The 18351-nt window shown below is 56.6% G+C and overlaps 2 protein-coding genes across 9 annotated transcripts; both read left to right on the top strand.

Moving 5' to 3' along the window:
* Positions 1-1345: 1345 nt before the first annotated feature.
* Positions 1346-1600, top strand: MYMX (myomixer, myoblast fusion factor). Its single transcript, XM_036247827.1, has one exon. The coding sequence runs from the start codon at positions 1346-1348 to the stop codon at positions 1598-1600; it is 255 nt and encodes an 84-aa protein (XP_036103720.1).
* A 4869-nt stretch (positions 1601-6469) lies between these two features.
* Positions 6470-18040, top strand: SLC29A1 (solute carrier family 29 member 1 (Augustine blood group)). Of its 8 annotated transcripts, XM_036248134.1 has the most exons (15): positions 6470-6908; positions 8424-8533; positions 9545-9689; positions 11361-11454; positions 11544-11625; positions 11726-11928; positions 12024-12163; positions 12490-12624; positions 12710-12807; positions 12950-13028; positions 13498-13595; positions 14373-14481; positions 14723-14808; positions 15185-15384; positions 17818-18039. In XM_036248134.1, the coding sequence occupies exons 5-15, from the start codon at positions 11572-11574 to the stop codon at positions 17990-17992; spliced, it is 1377 nt and encodes a 458-aa protein (XP_036104027.1). In that variant the 5' UTR covers positions 6470-6908; positions 8424-8533; positions 9545-9689; positions 11361-11454; positions 11544-11571; the 3' UTR covers positions 17993-18039. The 8 variants fall into 8 exon arrangements, with proteins under 8 accessions (XP_036104027.1, XP_036104024.1, XP_036104025.1 ...); XM_036248131.1 differs by lacking the exon at positions 11361-11454 and having other exon boundaries at positions 17818-18040; XM_036248132.1 differs by lacking the exon at positions 11361-11454 and having other exon boundaries at positions 9572-9689; positions 17818-18040.
* Positions 18041-18351: the final 311 nt, after the last annotated feature.

An 18351-nucleotide genomic window follows, 5' to 3' on the forward strand; every position in this document is an offset into this window, starting at 1 on the left:
CACTCTGGCCGGTGTGGTTCAGTTGGTTGGGCATTGTTCTGTGCACCAAAGGTTGTGGGTTCAAGTCCTGGTTAGGACACGTGCCTGGGTTTCAGGGTTCAATCCCCAGTAGGGGCCATGCAGGAGCAGCTGATCAAGATCAATGTTTCACTCTCATATCGATGTTTCTCTCTCTCTCTACCTTCCTATCTATCTAAAAAGCAATAAAATAAAATGACCCAGACTATCTCTATATCTCACTAACACATGGAATTTCACTTAACTGGGGGGGGGGGGGTCGAGTAAGTGGAGAAGAGGGTCCTGAAGTTGGTATTCCTCTTCCTGATCCTGAGCTAGAGTGATGCCCAGCTCTTTCCCACTGGGCCCAGCTGTGAGATGGACCTGTGACCCCACTCCTCTGCCCCACAGGAGGGCCCACAAATGCCTGCCAGGCCCTGTTCTCCCCGCCTCAGCAACTCTGAGTGTGCCTGGCGTGTCTGGGCTGCAGTCTTACAGCTTCTGAGATTTGGGCAAGTGGGTTTCATACACAGTCCTGTTCCAGCTACTCCTCCCAGCGACCCCCAGCTACTGCAGGGGACCGGAGCATCGACGTGCATACAGTCACATCATTAGAAAGTGCAGTCTGGGTTCCCACTCTGAGGTCTGAACCCAGCAGGGAGAATTCCTGCCTCTGTTCCTTACACTTCTTGCAGCCCAGCTGCCCCCTCTCCTCCAGATACCAGATGCCAGCACACCAGCTGTCTCTTCCTTGCCCCCCCCCAACACAAGCTGTCCTGGGTGGGGCTGAGCTGGGTGGGGCATCCCTGGGTATTGTATGTCCAGTGAGGCTGTGTCCACACAAGCAAATTCAGCCAGAGATTGCTTCTGAGCAGTGGTTCTGACTGGTGAGAGTTGCTGCCCATGGAGGTGGGTGTTTGGGAGGGTACGGAGTATCAGGTCCGGGTGATGGATCAAGGGCCAGGAAAAGAAAGCTTAGACTTGCCTGGGGAGAACTGCTGGATCGAGGGAGAAGGGATGGAGAATGAAGGAGCGCGTGTGCAAGAGGCCGTGTGACTAGAGGAGGGAAGAGTGCAGGGAACAGCGAGAGCCCGGCGGCTGGGAACCGCAGGCTGTAGGCCCTGGTTCCCGCCTACTCTACAGGGACAGCCCTCCTGCTCTAGCTACCTCGCCAAGAGACGGGGCTTCAGGAAAGCAACATGTCGCATGAAATGGAGTCTGGGGAGCCTAGTGGCGGAATCTGAAGGGGGTGGAAATTCTGCCCACCGCCCCATGTCTTTGCCAGGTGAAGAGGGAGCAGGAGAGGAAAGCCGAGATTCCGGACTGTCTTCGACTCACTGACCCGGCCATGCCCGCACCGCTGCTCCCGCTGCTGCTTCGAATGCTGCTGTCCCGCCTGCTGCTGCCCGCCGCCCGCCTGGCCCGCCAGCACCTCCTGCCCTTGCTGCGTCAACTGGCCCGCCGCCTGGGCTCCCGGGACGTGCGAGAGGCTTTGCTGGGCTGTCTGTTGTTCGTCCTCAGCCAGAGACACTCGCCAGACACTGGAGAGATCTCCAGAGGGGCCCGCCCTGAGAGAAGGGAGAGGCTAGCCCCACAAAAATGAGGCCACGCGTCCTGGTAGCAGTAGAAACCAAAGGTTTCCTTTTGGAGTAAGACAGTCCTGGCACCATTACTGACCGAAGCCTGCCGTGTGGGCATTAGACATGGTTTGGGACTGAGCATGAGAGGAGTCTGACGTGCTTTCCGGCTCCAGCAGAAATGACTGGAGCCATGCCCTGCATCTAGCAGAAAACTTGATCTTGACTGTCCTCTGCAAGGTCTTCCTCAAGACCTTGCCTAATCACCTGGGGCCTCAGCAGGGAGAGGAACTGACTCTCCCCCTCTCCCTACCCCCAGACGAATGGGGACATGAGGTCCAGTGAGGGACAGTGTTTAACGCAGGGACAACTGACAATTTCGTGGAGAGGCAAGATTTTAATCCAGATTGTCTTCCAGACTCAGGATTTAACTTAAAAGAATAAAACCTTGATTTCCCCCAGAGAATCATTCCTGCCTCCAAAGCCCAGCATGCAGCAGGTACTCAATAAATATGTTTGAATTCCTGGAGTGCCTTTGAAATTCTTGTCACCCACACTCCTGCCTCACTGCAAGCCAGTCTCTCCTGGCCAGGGGTAAGGGTGGGGAGCAACTCAAGGCTTCCCTGGACCCCTAGTCCATTGTGCCGGCCAGCCCTCATCTCCCAGAAGCTGGTTCTCTTGTCTCGCTTCAGTTGGTCACCTCTGTCCCAGCAGGTCCTGGGCCTCTCCTGGAGAGAGTTTGGTGTACAGCTCATGGTAAGGAGGAAAAGGTCCTTGTGTTTGGAGCCTCTTCTCAGCTAGTGGTGGAGGGAAGAGGGAGATCTGTTGGCTAAGGGGCCCTGTGGGCAGCTGCTCAAGGAAACAGTGCAGAAATGCATGCTTCTGAGGAGCACTGCCCCCCCAGCAAAGAGGGGGGTGGGGTAGTAACCCGAGGAATTCACTGCTTCACTTCCTCCTCCCCTCTGAATAATCTGTTTAAGATCCTCCTGCAACATCCTCCCTCCCTCTCTCCGTCCACCAGCTCTAGGGGCAGAGGGACACAGTAAGGAATATAGGCATCTTACAGGACCCCCGACCGGCCTTTACACCCGTTAGAAGCTTGGGCCAGGGCACGATCTGAAGCCAGAGCTGCGCGCCCCCATCCCAGCCCTGTGGGGCTTTCCGCCAGCCCCCCGCCTCCGAGCCCCATCCCAGCCCTGTGGGGCTTTCCACCAGCCCCCCGCCTCCCCACCGCTGGGCCATCTGCTTGCTCTGGAGTTCTCAAAACCAGAGCACGTGCTCGCCTTCTCGGAAAGGCGGCCTGGGGGAGGAGCGGAGTGAAGGGGGTGAGAGCCCCTGGACGCCTAACCCCGGGCGCCTTCCCCCCCCTGCTCCCGGCCTCGCTCCCGGCCTCCCTTTCAGCCAGTCTCTCTCCCACCGGCCTCCCTTTCTGCAGGCCTCCCTTGCTGCCTGCCTCCCCGAAGCGCTCTGGCTCCGGAGCAGCGCAGGGCTGGCGCCGGATCACGGGTCGCAGCCGCTCTCCCACCGGCGGGGACCAGTCAGACCCGGCTGCGATTTCTGGCTAAGGCCCCAACCCTGAGGTGAGGAGGCTAGGAGGGCGACCAGGGCCCTGCTGGCCCGATCATTTCCTGCCCCCCTTCCCCAGCTCAGGATGCTCCTCCAAGGTCTCCACTGGAGTTGGGGGAGCAAAGGCGGGGGCAACAGGGGTTGGGGCGGGGGCTGCGCTGTTCCCCCGAGGTCGAGGTCGGGGAGAGAGGTGCGGTTGGGGTGGAGATAGTAGTAGAGTGGGAATCTGCGCCTTCTGCTGGAGGCCATACTTTCTGGGACTTTGAAGGCCTCAGTTAGAGGACTGCCTTTCCCCACACGTACCCCCACCCCCACCCCCATCACACACCGATCACCAAAGGTCAGAAAGGTCAGAAACCTACCCAGGGCAGAGGAAGGGGCAACGGTCAGAGAAAGTAGGCGACAAGTCCAGACCTAGTGAACAGAGCTGCTGTACACTGTCAAGGAAGGTGCAGTGCGTCTGACCCTGAGAGGCCAGATCCTGTCTTTATTTTAAATGTTGATGTTTTGTTCACAGATATTTTTTATTAACTTTGATTTTTTAAAAAATATTGCAGTAAAATATTATTCACCTTGATTCCTGAAATTTTTTGGCAACCCCTTAAATTTTGCGTTACAGGCAAGTCCATCACTGGCCTTGCCCTAGTCCCAGCCTAGCCATGGAAATGTGGTCACAAACACAACTGAGAATGCACACAGTCACGAGACATGCGCTGGTGACAGAACACTGGGCTGAGCAAACAGATGGACACAAGGCTGGAGGGAGATAGGACTGTGTGAGGTGGTGAGGCAGGCCTGGATGGGAGAGGAGGGAGTCTGGGCAAGCCACAGTTTAAACTACGGTGAGAGTGGGGAACTGGATCAGCCCTTCCCACCCCATGCCTATGCCAGGGACCTGAGGAAGCCCAGGAAGGGAGAGAGCCATGAGACTGGGCAGAGAGTGACAAGCACTGCCTTGGCCTGGCTGGCAAAACTCCAAGCACAGGCCTGGGTGAGTTGGGCTCTGAAGCTGTCCAGCAGAGGGCCCTGGCATCCAGCAATCATCTCTGCCCAGGGAAGTAGCTCTGGAGGGGTGTAGGTGGTGGCTGCGGGCCCAGGCAGAGTGAGTGCCAGATGGGCTTCTCTCTAGCAATAAGAGCCCTGGCTGTTGCCCTCTAGGGTGCAGGCCAGGCTTCAGTGGGGGTGGAGAGAGGAACCAGCCTTCCCCTGTCTGGCACAGGACCCTTGCCACTTCCCTCCAGTTTCTTTCCAATTCCAGCCCCTTTTGCACACAACTGCAACCATTGGCCACCAGCCCAGCCGTATGTAGCGGATCTGTCTGACCACTAAGGACTGCCACCCCCACAGGACAACACTGGGCAACAGAGGTGGGAAGAGAGACAGGGGCCAAGAAAGAGGGGAGAAGAGGGCCAGGAGAGGAAGAGAGAGAGACTGGACAAACACAGGGTAGGAAGGGGGTGCGTAGTCCCAGACATGAAGATGCCTTTAAGCCATGGTGCAGTGCCTAGAAAAATACCACTGATACCCCTCTTCCTGCCCTTGTTTGGTTAAGCTGGGGTATGACAGTGTGTCATGTCTCTGTGGGGCAAGGAGCCAGAAGGCTGGGACTACGGCTTCTGGAATAACTTGGGGAGTGTCCACTGATCCTAAGTAGAAAAGTTACTCCTCCCTTCAAGGCCCAGTCTGATCTCTAGGGAGAGGGTGTGACTCTGGCTTATCCCTAGATGACAGTACTCATTGTTCATTTTAATTCTTATTTTTTCCTTTATTGATTTTAGAGAGAGAGAAAGTGAGAGTGAGAAAGATAGAAACATTGATGAGAGAGAACATCGGTTGACTGACTCCTGCATGCCCCCCACTGAGGATCGGGCCCACAACCTGGGCACGTGTCCTGACCAGGAATTGAACTGGGGATCTCTTGGTACATGGGTCGGTGCTCAACCACTGAGCCACACCAGCCGGACAGTACTCATTGTTAATTAGTGTCTGTGGTTTCTTCAGGGGACAGCTCTCTTGGGTTGTAGGGGTAGGGTGGCAGCTAGATTGGATTTTCTCTCTTCAGCACCTCTCCAGCCTTTGGATTGTCCTCTAGCATTGAGGGCTTCTGTAAGGGCAGTGATTCCCCCTCCCCGAATTTGTTAATCTACAAAAAAGGAGAGATTCCCTTCCCCCTCCCTTGGAAATACAAGAAGGACTGACCACTCCTCAGCATGCCCACCCCCTCTTCCTCCGACAGTGGAGGATGTGGGGCTCAGCAAGGCTCAGCAAGCTTCCGCCCTGCCTGAGTATCAGGACAATAGAATTCACTCAGGAGGTAAGGCTGTTCCCAGCTTTTTCTCTTCCCATCCCCACTGTGCCTCAGTTTTTCCAAAGTTCTGAATTTAGAAAGAGTGAATCATGAGGGGGCTACAGGGCTGTGATTCTACCCATCACCCCCCACACAGAGCCACACATCCAAGTCAGAGTTGTGGGTGGCGTGTTTGTGTGGATGTGCGGTCTGTGTGTGTTAGGGGTAGGAAACCCCACCATGCATGTCACTGATGGTACAGATTATGTCGGAGGGATCCCAAGACGTATCGGGGTCGAGGGCAGAAGAGCAAGATCAGAACTGGTCTGAAAAGATGAAAGAGAAACTGAGGAGTGAGGGGGTCGCTGGAAAGGAAAAAGGTGCATGGCGTGGGAGGGAGGGTAATGGAACATCTGAGGTGGAGTATGGACGTGGGGCGCCCGGGCCTGTCTGGCAGGGTTGTCGTTGAGAGAGCCCTGAGATGAGCTCTGTAGAATTTGTGTAGCCCCAGGGCCTAGGAGACTAGGGGTACCCGTGTGGAGCTGCGCTCCTTGAGGGGACACAGTATCGTAGGGCCGGGCCCAGAGAGGTCCTAGCTACAGAAATAAGGCGAAGTGGGGGCCAGGCCGCCCTGGGGGCGAAGGTGTCAGGGTGAGGGCCCATCAGGTCCCCCCACCAAAGGCGCCGGGACAGTCCGGGGCGTGGCCCCCGCGGCCGAGGGGGCGGGGCGCGCTCAGGGGCGGGCCCAGGGGAAGGCGGGCAGGCGCCACGGTGGGCGCGGGAAGCACCGGGACAGACAGAGCGCGCGGATCTCAGCGCGGGAGGACGCCCTCACAGCAGGTGCTTCCTGGGCCGGGGTTCCGAGGGCTCGCGGTCCGGGACCTGCGGAGCGGAAGGCACCGCTGTCCGCCTGCCACGAGGGCAGGTAGGCGGGGGCTGGCCCCCACACGGCCGCGGAGGGGACACCCTGCGGCGCCCAGGCGCGGCGTGCCGAGCAGCGCAGCACGTGGCGTGCCAGGGCAGGGGCGCCCGAGGGAAGGGAAAGGTGCAGTGTGGAGGAGCGTGGCGTAGGAGGGGACCCGAGCGGGGCGGGGCCCGCCTGGCTCCGGGGCCTAAAACCGGCTGTCGCTAAAACCGGCTGTGCGGAGCTGACCTTCGCAAAGGCTGGGCTAGTAGATGGTTAATCTCGATCGATCTTGTTGGTATAGGGGAGCCCCGGGCCGCCAAGTACGCTGGGTGAGAGGATGGGGCTGAGGGCACGCGGAACGAAGCAGCTGTCTCTTTAACCCCGCTTTTTATTGACCGAACTCGTGTCCCTGGCCTCCCCTTGCTAAACGCGTCCTCATTTACTCCCGAAGAGCGGACCTTTCTTCACTCGGAGAAACGGCAAGGAGACACGCTCCAGGTTTTCTTCCCCGGGGAGAGCTGGTCCTGTCCTGCCCCTCGCCACCCTTGGGGCGGCCCCTCTGCCCATTTCTCTGGTAACCTTTTAAACCCTCCCACTCGTCCTCCTGCCCCCCTTCAAGCCAGGGTGTGTGTAATGGGGGGGGGGGTGCCTTACACCTGACTTCCATGTCAGGCTGGAGGTGACCTTGGCCCCCACCTTATTTTTCCCCCTTAGAGTAGAGCACCCCTACCTCCCAGTATACAGGGCCAGCAGGGAAGCAGCCTTCGTACCTCCCTCCCCACCCCAGAAGTAGCCTAGAATAAGCTGCACCTTGAGTTTGAATTCCAGCTCACCCACTCACTAGACCTTAGGCATGAGACTCAACCCCTCTGAAAGTTAGCTTCCCTATCTGTTCAATGGAGACTATTTAGAACTAGCTTATGGGTGGTTATGAGGGAAAGAGAGGGTATCTGCAGGCTGGTCCCATATGGGGTCCTGGGGAGTGGAGAATTTGATGCTACCACAGGGTGTGTCTAAAAACTGGAGTGCAGGAGAGGTGTTGGGAGCCTGAGTTTGGCGACTCATCTAGGGCCTCATCTAGGCATGCCAAGGCATGGCTGGAGGTACTCCAGATGGTCTGAGCTGGTATCAAATCCTTGTTTGCTGCTGGGCAAAGGCAGACAAAAATAAAGCACCTGGGCTGGACTGCTAAGTGTCAGGATGTGGGCAGGGGAAGGAGCTACCTCTGGAGTTGAATTGTGCCCAGGAATGGGGTGGGTTTACTGAGCAGAGAAAGCAGGCGTATAGCTGATGGAGAGGGCAGAAATTAGTATTCCTCTGGGCGTAAGGCAGACTTCACTGAGGAAACCCATCTCTGGTCTGATTTGAAACTGCCCTGCCAGGAACCTTACCTGTGGGGGTTGGGGAGGAGCACAGGGTATGCTGAGGTGAAAGCTGGGGGTTTCCCTCCCTGCTTCCTAATAGAAAACTTGAGTCCTGACCCTTCTGTACATTCCCCACTCTCCCCAGGGTAGAGCCCTCTTGCCCTCACACCTCTAGAAAGTAAAATGTTGTTCTCCACTCTCCCCAGTGCCTAGAACAGTGCCTCCTGGCCAGCCTGCAAAGCTTCTCAGTAAATATATGTTGAAAGGATGAATGAAAGAAGCCCTCTGTTTCCAGATGGAGATTTGTGGTTCTGCTCCCCCCCTCCCTGTCCTACAACCCAGGTGTGGGCTGGGGCACTAAGGAAGGCTGTGGAGAGTCTGGAGTTTACCCAGGAAGCAGTTGAGAGGACTTACTGGGATGGGTAGAAAAGTCCATTGAGAGTATGGGGTCCCGGAAGGTGTCTGTCATGGGCTGGGACCTAGAGCACTGGCTGTACCTGAGTTGACCCACCCTGCAGCTCCCCTGCTGAGACGGAGTCTGTTATCTACCAAGCTGCAGAGATGGTTTTTATCTCCACGGTTGAGGGTGTGTGTGTGCGGGCGCAGCTTCTCAGAATGGGGCAGCTTCCTCCCACAGCAAGACTGGGGGGGGGGGGTGAGGTGTGGGGGGGTGTTCTCTCCCCATATGCCCTGTGCCACAGTCTTCTTTCTGGACTGTTACCCAGGAGGAGCCCATGGACAAGGCCTGCTGCCTGAGCCGGAGCTAGGACCACCTCCTAGGAACTGCCCAGGCCTCCTCTGCCCCGACCCTTCTGCTGGCAAGTCAGAGTCTCCGGTGAGTGCTGGCCCAGGTGGGCAATGGGGAAAGCCAGTCTCCTGGCTCCAGAGCTAGGCCCTCACCTGGGGGACATGCCTGTTGGCTTTCTGTGCCATCCAAGGGGAAAGCCATTTTATCTGCTGGTGCCAAAAGGGTCCTAGCTAGAGAAATAACACAGTGGGGAGCAGGAGAGGGACACTGAGCGGGGAGGCTAGGAGCTTTGGGACTATGCAGTTAGTCAGGCCCCCACCCCCCCAACCTTCACTTCAAGTTCGCTCTCAGAAAAGGGAAGATTATAGGGGCCTGGGAGTGAGAGAGGAACCAAGGGGGGATGGGATGACTCTGGGGCCACGGCTGGGGGTCAGGCTAAGTTGTGGAAAAGGCTGTGTCCCACACTCATAGGAAAGTGTTTTCCTGGAAAACTGACCAGGAACTAGGATGTCCCTGGGCAGTGGCTGGAGAGGAAGGTTGAGGTGCCCGCAGCAGGGAGGCCAGAGTCCAGGAGGGAGCAGGTTCTCCAGAGCCACCCTAGCCTGAGTTCAGGGCCCTCCAGGAGGGTGGAGAGGCCAGACTTAACAGAGATGGCTTGGGGGGAGGCCTCCCTGGCATGGCTTCAGCCATCATCCCTGTGGCTGCTGCTCCAGCAGATGATAGTTTTGTGCCCCCTCCCCCTCTCTGCTCTCTCTCCTGTTTCTCCTTCCATTGTCGTCACTGTCCCTGACCCCTCTCATCCTCGTCCCTGCCTTTGCCAGTCTTTTCCCTCCTCTCAATCAGCTGTCCTCCTCCTTCCCTCCTGTTCTCCACCCTCCGGTTTCGCAGCTTCCCAACCGCTTCGCTGCAGGGTAAAAATAGCGGTGGCAGCGGCCAGGGCAGGCTTGTTGCCAGGGGGAGCTCGAGCAGGCAGGGGGCCCAACAGGACTGGCCAGAGAGGTCAGGGTAAGCAGTCCTGAGAGGCAGGGCCAGGAGGGGGTCCTGCTGGCCTCTAGGGCTTGCAAGCGCTGTCTGCTCTGCCCCCTCGTACCCCCCAAGAGTCTGAAGAGGCCTGTGGGGAAACAGGGTGAAACAAGGCCTCACACTGCTTCTGCCCCAAGCAAGCCTCAGAGGGAGAGAGCTGTCAGCCAGGCAAAACCAAGACCGCCAGCACCATGACAACCAGTCACCAGCCTCAGGACAGGTACTGGGAGACCTGGGTTGGGGACCTAGGGGAGTAGAAATGGGTATCCAGGGGGCTGGGTGCGGTGTCCTTTGGAATTTGGAGTTGTCACTGCTGACTGGCCTTCCAGCCAGATAGCTGTGACTCAGGGCTGTGTCAGGGTGGGGGCCATGCATGCCTTGGCTGGGTGCTGGCCGGGTGCTGGCCGGGGTGTCTGTGGGGAGGGCCAAGGTGGGTGGGCAGCAGTCCCTCCCTGGCCTGTCAGTTTTTCCACTGGTGCTCTCTAGCCAGACAGCAGCTTCTGGCTCCTCCCACCACCACATTTGGCAGCACCCCTCATTCCAGAGCACATCTGGCCGAACTGCCCCTCCCTCAGGGTTGCCTCTGTCTCACATGACCTTGGCCCACCCCAGTTCTTGCTCTGACCTTCCTCTCACGTCTGCACCTGTGGAGCCTGTGAACTCCCTCAAGTTATGCCTACACGTGTGATCGTGCACTTGTTCTGGGGAAGAGGCTGTGTCTTGATTCAAGTTCTCCAAGGAGTCCAGAACCCATGGAAGTTGATGAAGTCATGCCTCGGGTCCAAAGCTCTTCAACCTGTCACCTCTCCCTGCCCATTCTGTCTCCCTCCTGTGCCAAAGGCCACAAACTAGACCTTCGGCCTAGCTTGATCTCTCAGGGACCATTTCCCACCTGTAAAATAGAGGTGAGGTTCATTTGGATGGGAAAGAATTTAAGAAGACAGTAAGTACAGGCCCCAGGTTGGCTCCCTCCCTTGTTTCTATTCCCAGCAACTCTCTGACCTCTCTCCATCTCCATCACCTGTTGTACTCCAACCCTCTCTCCTGTGTGACCTTGACTGGGAGTTTCTCCCTTCATCCTGGGTCTCTGAGCCAAGCCCTTAGCTCTCTATTTCAAGGTGGAGATACATGAGGGGGTTGGGGGACTGCAGTTGTAATGACTCAGACCTGCCCAGTTGGGGCGCTCATCCCAGCCAGACCTGTCCTCACTGCCTTGGGCTTAGTCCCTGCCATCTCTGTGAAGAAAGCAGATGTTGGTTGTGGGGAGGGTACGGCAGACACCTCTGGAGACCATAGTGGGAGCACCCAGGGCTGCCTGGGGGAAGCTGGCCCATCCCAGACAGGCCCTGAGGTGCAGGGCTTGGGGCGATGTCCTAGCAAAAGCTGGGGCCGCACTTATTTACACTCTGGAGCCCAGATGACGTCCAGTGGCCGGATACCTCCTGGCCTACCCTGGGTGGTGTGACCTACAAAGCCGGTTCTGTCTGGGCCTGGAAAAAACAACTCCCTCATTTCCCAGCTGCCTCAAGGCACCTTGCCTGCCTGCCTGCTCCACTAGGTTCAGAATGGTCTGGGAGTTTCTTGACCTCAGAATCCTGTTTGGAGAGCCACAAAGTCCCTGCCCAGACTGCATAATCACTTCCAGCCTGCTTGGCGGATGGGGGAGGAAAACATTTGCTATTTGCTTTCTCACTCACCCGCCACCCCCAGCCTTTATGGCAGGATTTCCAAAACCTCCTCCAGATGTATGGGCCACACTGGTTCCCAAGCCTGCAGGGTCCCCTGAGTCTTCGAGGGCTGAGAGCCACCGTCTTGTGGCCATGTCCTTCAGCCTTGTGTCCCTGGTCCTCCTCCCCCTCTGCACACAGCTGGGCCCTTTTCCCTATTCTAGTACACCTCCCCCGGCACATACACCGTAGGAGGACACATGCACATGGGCGCAGACACAGATGCCCTGTGCCCTGGAATAGCTGGAGAGACTGAAGGTCAGGGGGGGACGGGCTTCCCCAGATGGGACCGGGAAGGCAAGTGCGATGGAGGGTCACTTGGCTCCTCTTTCCTCTCCCATCCCCAGGTACAAAGCCGTCTGGCTTATCTTCTTCATGCTGGGTCTGGGGACCCTGCTCCCCTGGAATTTTTTCATGACAGCCACTCAGGTGAGAATGGGGGGACTGGACTCCGGGGGGCAGGTAGAGACTGGATCTGTACTTGGTACAGGGAGCAAAGAGCTAACACTCCTCTCCGCATCCCCCACAGTATTTCACAAACCGCCTGGACCAGTCCCAGAATGTGTCCTTGGTCACTGCTGAACTGAGCAGGGACATCCAGGCCTCGGCCACCCCCACAGCACCCTCTGTGGAGCGAAGTTATCTGAGTGCCATATTCAACAATGTCATGACCTTGTGTGCCATGTTGCCCCTGCTGCTTTTCACCTGCCTCAACTCCTTCATGCATCAGAGGCGAGTGCCCGGCCTGACCCCGGCTGCCTCCTGCGTGCCCTGGGTTGAGGCTCTGCCTTAACCACGCTTCTCTGCCACCTCGGCCTCTCCTGCAGGATCCCCCAGTCTGTTCGGATCCTGGGCAGCCTGGTGGCCATCTTGCTGGTGTTCCTGATCACTGCTGTCCTTGTGAAGGTGCACCTGGATGCCCTGCCCTTCTTCATCATCACTATGATCAAGATCATGCTCATTAATTGTAAGTGGGGCTGGGTGGGGACCTGAGGCAGAGACCTTTCCACATACCCCCAGACTTCCTTCAGACCCAGTCAGCCAGAGAAGAGCCCCTTCTGACCCCCAGAAGAAATGAATGCCCAGAAGCCATGGGCATGAGGGCCCAGAGGCCTGAGCAGGCAGGGACCAGGGCTGGGAGTGGGCGGCAGAGAAAAGGGCCACTGAGCAGCGAGACCCACTGGCAGGAAGGCAGGAGTTACAGGAACCGTTTCCCCATGAGCCCCAACCACCCCATCAGAAGTGAGTCCCACCCTGCCTGCACCCCTGCTGATGCCCACCCTGTTCCCCCAGCATTCGGTGCCATCCTGCAGGGCAGTCTGTTTGGTCTGGCTGGCCTCCTGCCTGCCAGCTACACGGCCCCCATCATGAGTGGCCAGGGCCTGGCCGGCATCTTCGCCTCGGTGGCCATGATCTGCGCCATCGCCAGTAAGTCTTGCTGTCCAGCTGCCTGTCTGGTTTTTGCGGGGAGAAGAGGGTGGACCTATCTTACCACTGACACCCTCCATCCCAGGTGGCTCGGAGTTGTCAGAAAGTGCCTTCGGCTATTTTATCACAGCCTGTGGGGTCATCATTTTGACCATCATTTGTTACCTGGGATTGCCCCGGCTGGTGAGCAAAAGGAGAAAGGGGGGGTTTGGGGTTTGGGGAGTCCAGGGCTCCAGACCAGGGGTGTTCTGAGGCTGAAACCTGGGGGAGGCAGGGATTCTGAGATCCCGCCTCTGAGTCCATCTTCATCTCTCTCACTCGATAGGAATTCTACCGCTACTACCAGCAGCTCAAGCTCGAAGGACCTGGGGAACAGGAGACCAAGTTGGACCTCATTAGTAAAGGTCTGAATAGCCTGAGGAAGCTGGGCTGGAGGACCGCCTCCCTGGCTGGGGGGCAGCTGAGCACAGAGGGCCCGAATGGGTACACTGTTATTTATTGGCAGAGATGAGCCAGAGGCCAGAGGGACCAGGGGTGAGGTGAGGTGAGGGGACAATGGAGAGTAAGAGCCAGGAAAACTAAAATAGGGGGAGGTCCTGGGTGACCTTGAATGCCTGAGGGCAGTGGGGAGCAATTTTGGGTTCTTGGACAAAGTGTGGCCTGAGCGGTGGCTCCTGGAAGAGGTTAGGACCCAGGGACTGGCACTGTGAGGATTTAGAGGTCTGGGCTAGGTGTTAGGGTGATTCCGTGCACTGTGTAAGGGGGTATCCAACCCCAACTAACCCCAGCCCTTTTGGGGAATGTTTGTGTCATCTCCTGTTGCTCTGTCCTTCCTACAATTTGAAGATCTTTCTACAACCTGTCACCCCCCAGGAGAAGAGCTAAGAGCAGGCAAAGCGGAGTCTGGAGTTTCAGCCCCCAACTCTCAGTCCACCAACAAAAGTCACTCAATCCAAGCCATCCTCAAAAATGTGCGTGGGGCACAGGTGTCCTGCCCTCTACCCCTCACCCTCTTTTTCTCCTCCTGCCCCCTCCCCACACAGTCTATTCCATCCCATCCCTTTCTGACCTGAGACTGGCCACTCCTGGATGCGCGTGCGTGTTGGTGCTCTAATGCATGGCTGCCATAGAGACTGGGGCCCCAGGGTGTGTGTGTGTGTGTGTGTGTGTGTGTGTGTGTTGGTGCTCTAATGCATGGCTGCCATAAAGACTGGGGCCCAGGGTGTGTGTGTGTGTGTGTGTGTGTGTGTGTGTTGGTGCTCTAATGCATGGCTGCCATAGAGACTGGGGCCCCAGGGTGTGTGTGTGTGTGTGTGTGTGTGTGTGTGTGTGTGTTGGTGCTCTAATGCATGGCTGCCATAAAGACTGGGGCCCCGGGGTGTGTGTGTGTGTGTGTGTGTTGGTGCTCTAATGCATGGCTGCCATAGAGACTGGGGCCCCGGGGTGTGTGTGTGTGTGTGTGTGTGTGTGTGTGTGTGTGTGTGTGTTGGTGCTCTAATGCATGGCTGCCATAAAGACTGGGGCCCCGGGGTGTGTGTGTGTGTGTGTGTGTTGGTGCTCTAATGCATGGCTGCCATAAAGACTGGGGCCCCGGGTGTGTGTGTGTGCGTGTGTGTGTGTTGGTGCTCTAATGCATGGCTGCCATAAAGACTGGGGCCCCGGGTGTGTGTGTGTGCGTGTGTGCGTGTGTGTGTTGGTGCTCTAATGCATGGCTGCCATAAAGACGGGCCCTGGTCCCTTTCCTCCAGATCTTAGTCCCGGCTCTCTCGGTCTGCTTCATCTTCACGGTCACCATTGGAGTGTTTCCTGCCGTTACTGCTGAGGTCAAGTCCAGCATTGCGGGCAGTAGTGCCTGGGGTGAGGAAACCATGGGTTCCCAGGATGAGGATGGACAGGCTCCAGCAGGACTGGGAGTGGGGAGAAGAGACCCTGGGCTGCATCTCCGCAGCTCGACTCTCCTGGTCCACTTGCCCTTCCCTGGGCTAAAAGCATCTTCTCCACTTTACAGTTGGGGACACTCAGGCCCAGTGAGGGTCAAGGTTGCTAGGTCTGCTTCTGGACCTAATAACCATCCCCTAATGTACTCTTCCTTTTCCAGGATACTACTTCATTCCTGTGTCCTGTTTCTTGACTTTCAATGTCTTCGACTGGCTGGGCCGGAGCCTCACAGCCATATCCATGTGGGTAGGTGGAAGAAGAGGACACCAAGCCCCTGTGAGAGCGAAGAGCCCACCCTAAGACCAGAAAGGGCACCAAGAAAATATGGTGACAAGGGGACCATGCTTTTTAAAAAAAAAATCAAGACATTATGTATGGTTAAGTGTACAAGTCTTACATGTATAGCTTAATGACTATATACACATCCCCTGTATAATCACCACCCAGGTCAAGATGGAGAACATTTCCAACATTCCAGAAGGTTCCACCCTGCTCCTTCCCCATAAGTGTAAGCAGGCTTTGAGGTTTCAGTGCAGGTCCTGAGGGGTTCCATATGGAGCCCTGGGGGCCTGGCTGTGCCCTGGAGCCTGCGGCTGAGGCACTGCCTGGTCTGTCTCCACAGCCTGGGAAGGACAGCCGCTGGCTGCCGAGCCTGGTGCTGGCCCGGCTGGTGTTCGTGCCCCTGCTGCTGCTGTGCAATGTCCATCCCCGCCGGTACCTGACTGTGGTCTTTGAGCACGATGCCTGGTTCATCTTCTTCATGGCCGCCTTCGCCTTCTCCAATGGCTATCTCGCCAGTCTCTGCATGTGCTTCGGGCCCAAGTGAGTGTCGGGCAGGCTTCAGCACCCCAATGGGGGACACTCGACAGAGGGAGAAAGCCTGATCCTGGAGCTTTAGGTTTTCAGGCTGAGAAAGGAGCACGTGGGAGGGGCACCCGGGTTGAAGGGGTCATGTGTAGGGTGGGGTGCCCAGGCTTACTTAGGTGGGGATGTGGGAGAGGTCTCAGGTAAGGAGGAAGACAGCCCCAGGACATGTTCCCTCAAGAGGAAAAAGCCACACTGGGGTTGGGAAGGTAGGATGGGTTGGTCAGCAGAACTGGGTGCTCAGGCAAGTCTCCCCATGCTGATGCTCTGGGTGGGGCGGATGAGGGGCCATCCTAAGGTAGCTTTGCCTCTGTCCTTTAGGAAAGTGAAGCCGGCTGAGGCAGAGACAGCTGGAGCCATCATGGCCTTCTTCCTGTCTCTGGGCCTGGCCCTGGGGGCTGTCTTCTCCTTCCTGTTCCGGGCAATTGTGTGACCCCTGATGGACAGAGGACTGCACTGGCCCTGCTCTTGCCCATTCCTTATCCTTTAGGGGTGGGCAGGAGGTTTTCTCTTCCAGCCGAATTCTGCTTTCTCATGGCCTGTGCTGAGCCCAGTGTCCAGGCCCCGAGGAGGGAGCCTCTGGGTAGACAGGTGGACAATGAGGACACTGTGAGCCTGCAGGTCGGAGTCGAGGGAGGGGATGCAGTCTCTGCATATGCACAGATCCCCCCACATTAGGCTCTGACTGATTCCTACTTGAGAAGGACTGCAGAGGCTCCTAGGCTCAGAGAGTGTGTGTGTCTGTGTGTTCGTCTGCTCGTACCGCGAGTGGCCAGGGGCCAGGACTGTCTGTTCTATCGTCCCGTCTGATATTGCACCCCTCCTTTCCCCATGCCTCCTCCCCCAACCTCTCCCTGTCCCTCCCCTGCTCCCCCTGACTTGTACCTTGTCATGTACCCTGTCCAACTGTCATTTTACTGCCTTTTTTATACTCAACAGAAACCAGGTGCCTTCAGAGGCTCTCTGACTAAATAAACTTTTTTTCCATGGCTCTCTGTGTCCTCCAGCCCTGGCTTCATGCCCTGGAGAGGGTAGAGGGATGACAGTCTGCGTCTGGGGAATGAGCCTGAGCTAGCTGGGTCTTGGCCAACACCAGGCCTGGGTCCAAGGTTGGGAAGGTGGGGTAAGGGTTAGTCTTCAGCCTCAGAGGGGCTGCAGTGTCCCCTGCTGGGGCCACAGAGGAGGGACAGGCCTGGAGACAGGACACCCAGGGTGAGACCCAAAAAGGCCATTTTTCTTTGCTGCTTCATTCCTTCTTCCATAGGGCTGGGGAAGGACACAGCATCCACCTTTTTTTTTTTTAAATCTTCACTGTCACTCCCTCCACTCTGCCCTCACTCGGCCCTGGGAATGAATGAGTTCTGCAAGACTGGCCAGCTCTCCTCCTACAGCCTCCCACACCAGCTCCTGGTTGTACTCCCATACCTCCCAGCAAGAACAGGCTGCACCTGAGGGTTCTCCCCTGCCTGGCACTCTGCCCTGACATCAAGGCTCATTCTTCCTAGGGAACAAGGGGCCTGTGTGTCATTTCACTGAAGCTGGGCCCTCCCCTTCTCTTCCCAAACTCTAGCCTAGGGAGGAGTGGGACACTGAGAATGTTTCAGTGGAGGGGCCATAGCACTGGGTCCCCTTTCTCAAAAATATCTCTTCCTGACAAAGTGGGACCCCAGCTCTGGCCACTGCACCTCCCTTCCCCACCTCACTGACCCTGGCCCCGAGCACGTGTCTCAGGCTTCGCAGAAGGGCAGGAGGTAGCACGGCCCAGACTGCTCACTGATCTCCGACCAGCAGATGCTAGAGTTGGCACGTCTGCCAGAACTTAGTTTCTCAGTTTAATTGAATTGAAAGCTTCAGGCCTTATTAAAGAGCAGTTAAGTATATTACTGCTTGAGGCACTGGAGTCCATGTACTCTGTGTCAAACCAAGGTACATGTCTGATGTTGGTGGAAAACAAGGTATTTCTTTCCTATCAGGTTCAAAAGTGAGGAATTCCCCAGTCTGTGCAGTGCCCTTTGGCAATGAGTCAGGCTGAGGTAAACCCGCGCCCTTCTTGCCTCAGTCCTTCTGAACTTCCCCATTGTACCCAAACCTCAGAGTCCTGTTGGGCTCCTTGCTCAGCACCAGCAGCCCTTCAGGGACCCCATATTTCTTCCCTGGGTCCCTTCCCCACTTCCTGCCTAGTCTTTCAGGACTCCTGCCCAGGTGTCCTTCAAACCCATCCCACACATGGCCACAGGATAATCTGAAAACAAGTTTCATTATATGCTGTTTCCTCTCCTACAGATCTACCACCAGCAGCAATGGCCAGTTTATGTACTTTTCCCCCCGCTGCACCTCAGAACTGTTGTAATTGTTCGACATCTCTTTTATCATGCTCTTATCTCACTCCAGCTACCGGACTGTCCGGTTAGACTCTTTTCTCTTCATGTGTCGACTCTACGCTACAAGTGCAGAACCTGGCTCATGCATCTGCTTATTCCTCCCAGTCGGACATGCCCGACTCCAGCTGTGGGGTAGCACCCATTTCACTGCCTGTGCCTATGGGATACAGATGGGTGTACAGTAGGCTCCTCAAGCCCAGCTATGATTTGAAGGAGGAAAAGACCTTTAGGTTAGTCATTTTCCTTCTTTTTGTATTTACATAGATGTTAAAGAAATTTCTAGAATATTTTTTCCAAAAATACAGTCTCAGACTCCTCCCAGGAGGGCAGGTTTTCTAATGCAAATAACAAAACGTTTGCATTTCACTCATTTCCATTCTCCTGACCTCAGTGTTTTCATCTGAAAACCGGTGGAGTAGAGCTTAGAAAAAGCAGCTCCGAGGTCTTCTGCCTGCTCAACTGCAGTGATGGCTCCAACCACAAGTAGGCGCTCTGCACACAACACTACCTGTGGGACTTCATTGGGCCTCATGGCTTTCCTCCT

The sequence above is a fragment of the Molossus molossus genome, unplaced genomic scaffold (assembly GCF_014108415.1).
Source record: "Molossus molossus isolate mMolMol1 unplaced genomic scaffold, mMolMol1.p scaffold_m16_p_8, whole genome shotgun sequence".
Lineage (NCBI taxonomy): Eukaryota > Metazoa > Chordata > Mammalia > Chiroptera > Molossidae > Molossus > Molossus molossus.

Coding starts and splice junctions, on each gene's coding strand:
- MYMX (XM_036247827.1), top strand. CDS start 1,346: ATGCCCGCACCGCTGCTCCCGCTGCTGCTTCGAATGCTGCTGTCCCGC.
- SLC29A1 (XM_036248129.1), top strand. CDS start 8,384: ATGCCCTGTGCCACAGTCTTCTTTCTGGACTGTTACCCAGGAGGAGCC. Junction 11,626..11,725: donor TTTTCATGACAGCCACTCAG/GTGAGAATGGGG, acceptor CATCCCCCACAG/TATTTCACAAACCGCCTGGA. Junction 11,929..12,023: donor AACTCCTTCATGCATCAGAG/GCGAGTGCCCGG, acceptor CCTCTCCTGCAG/GATCCCCCAGTCTGTTCGGA.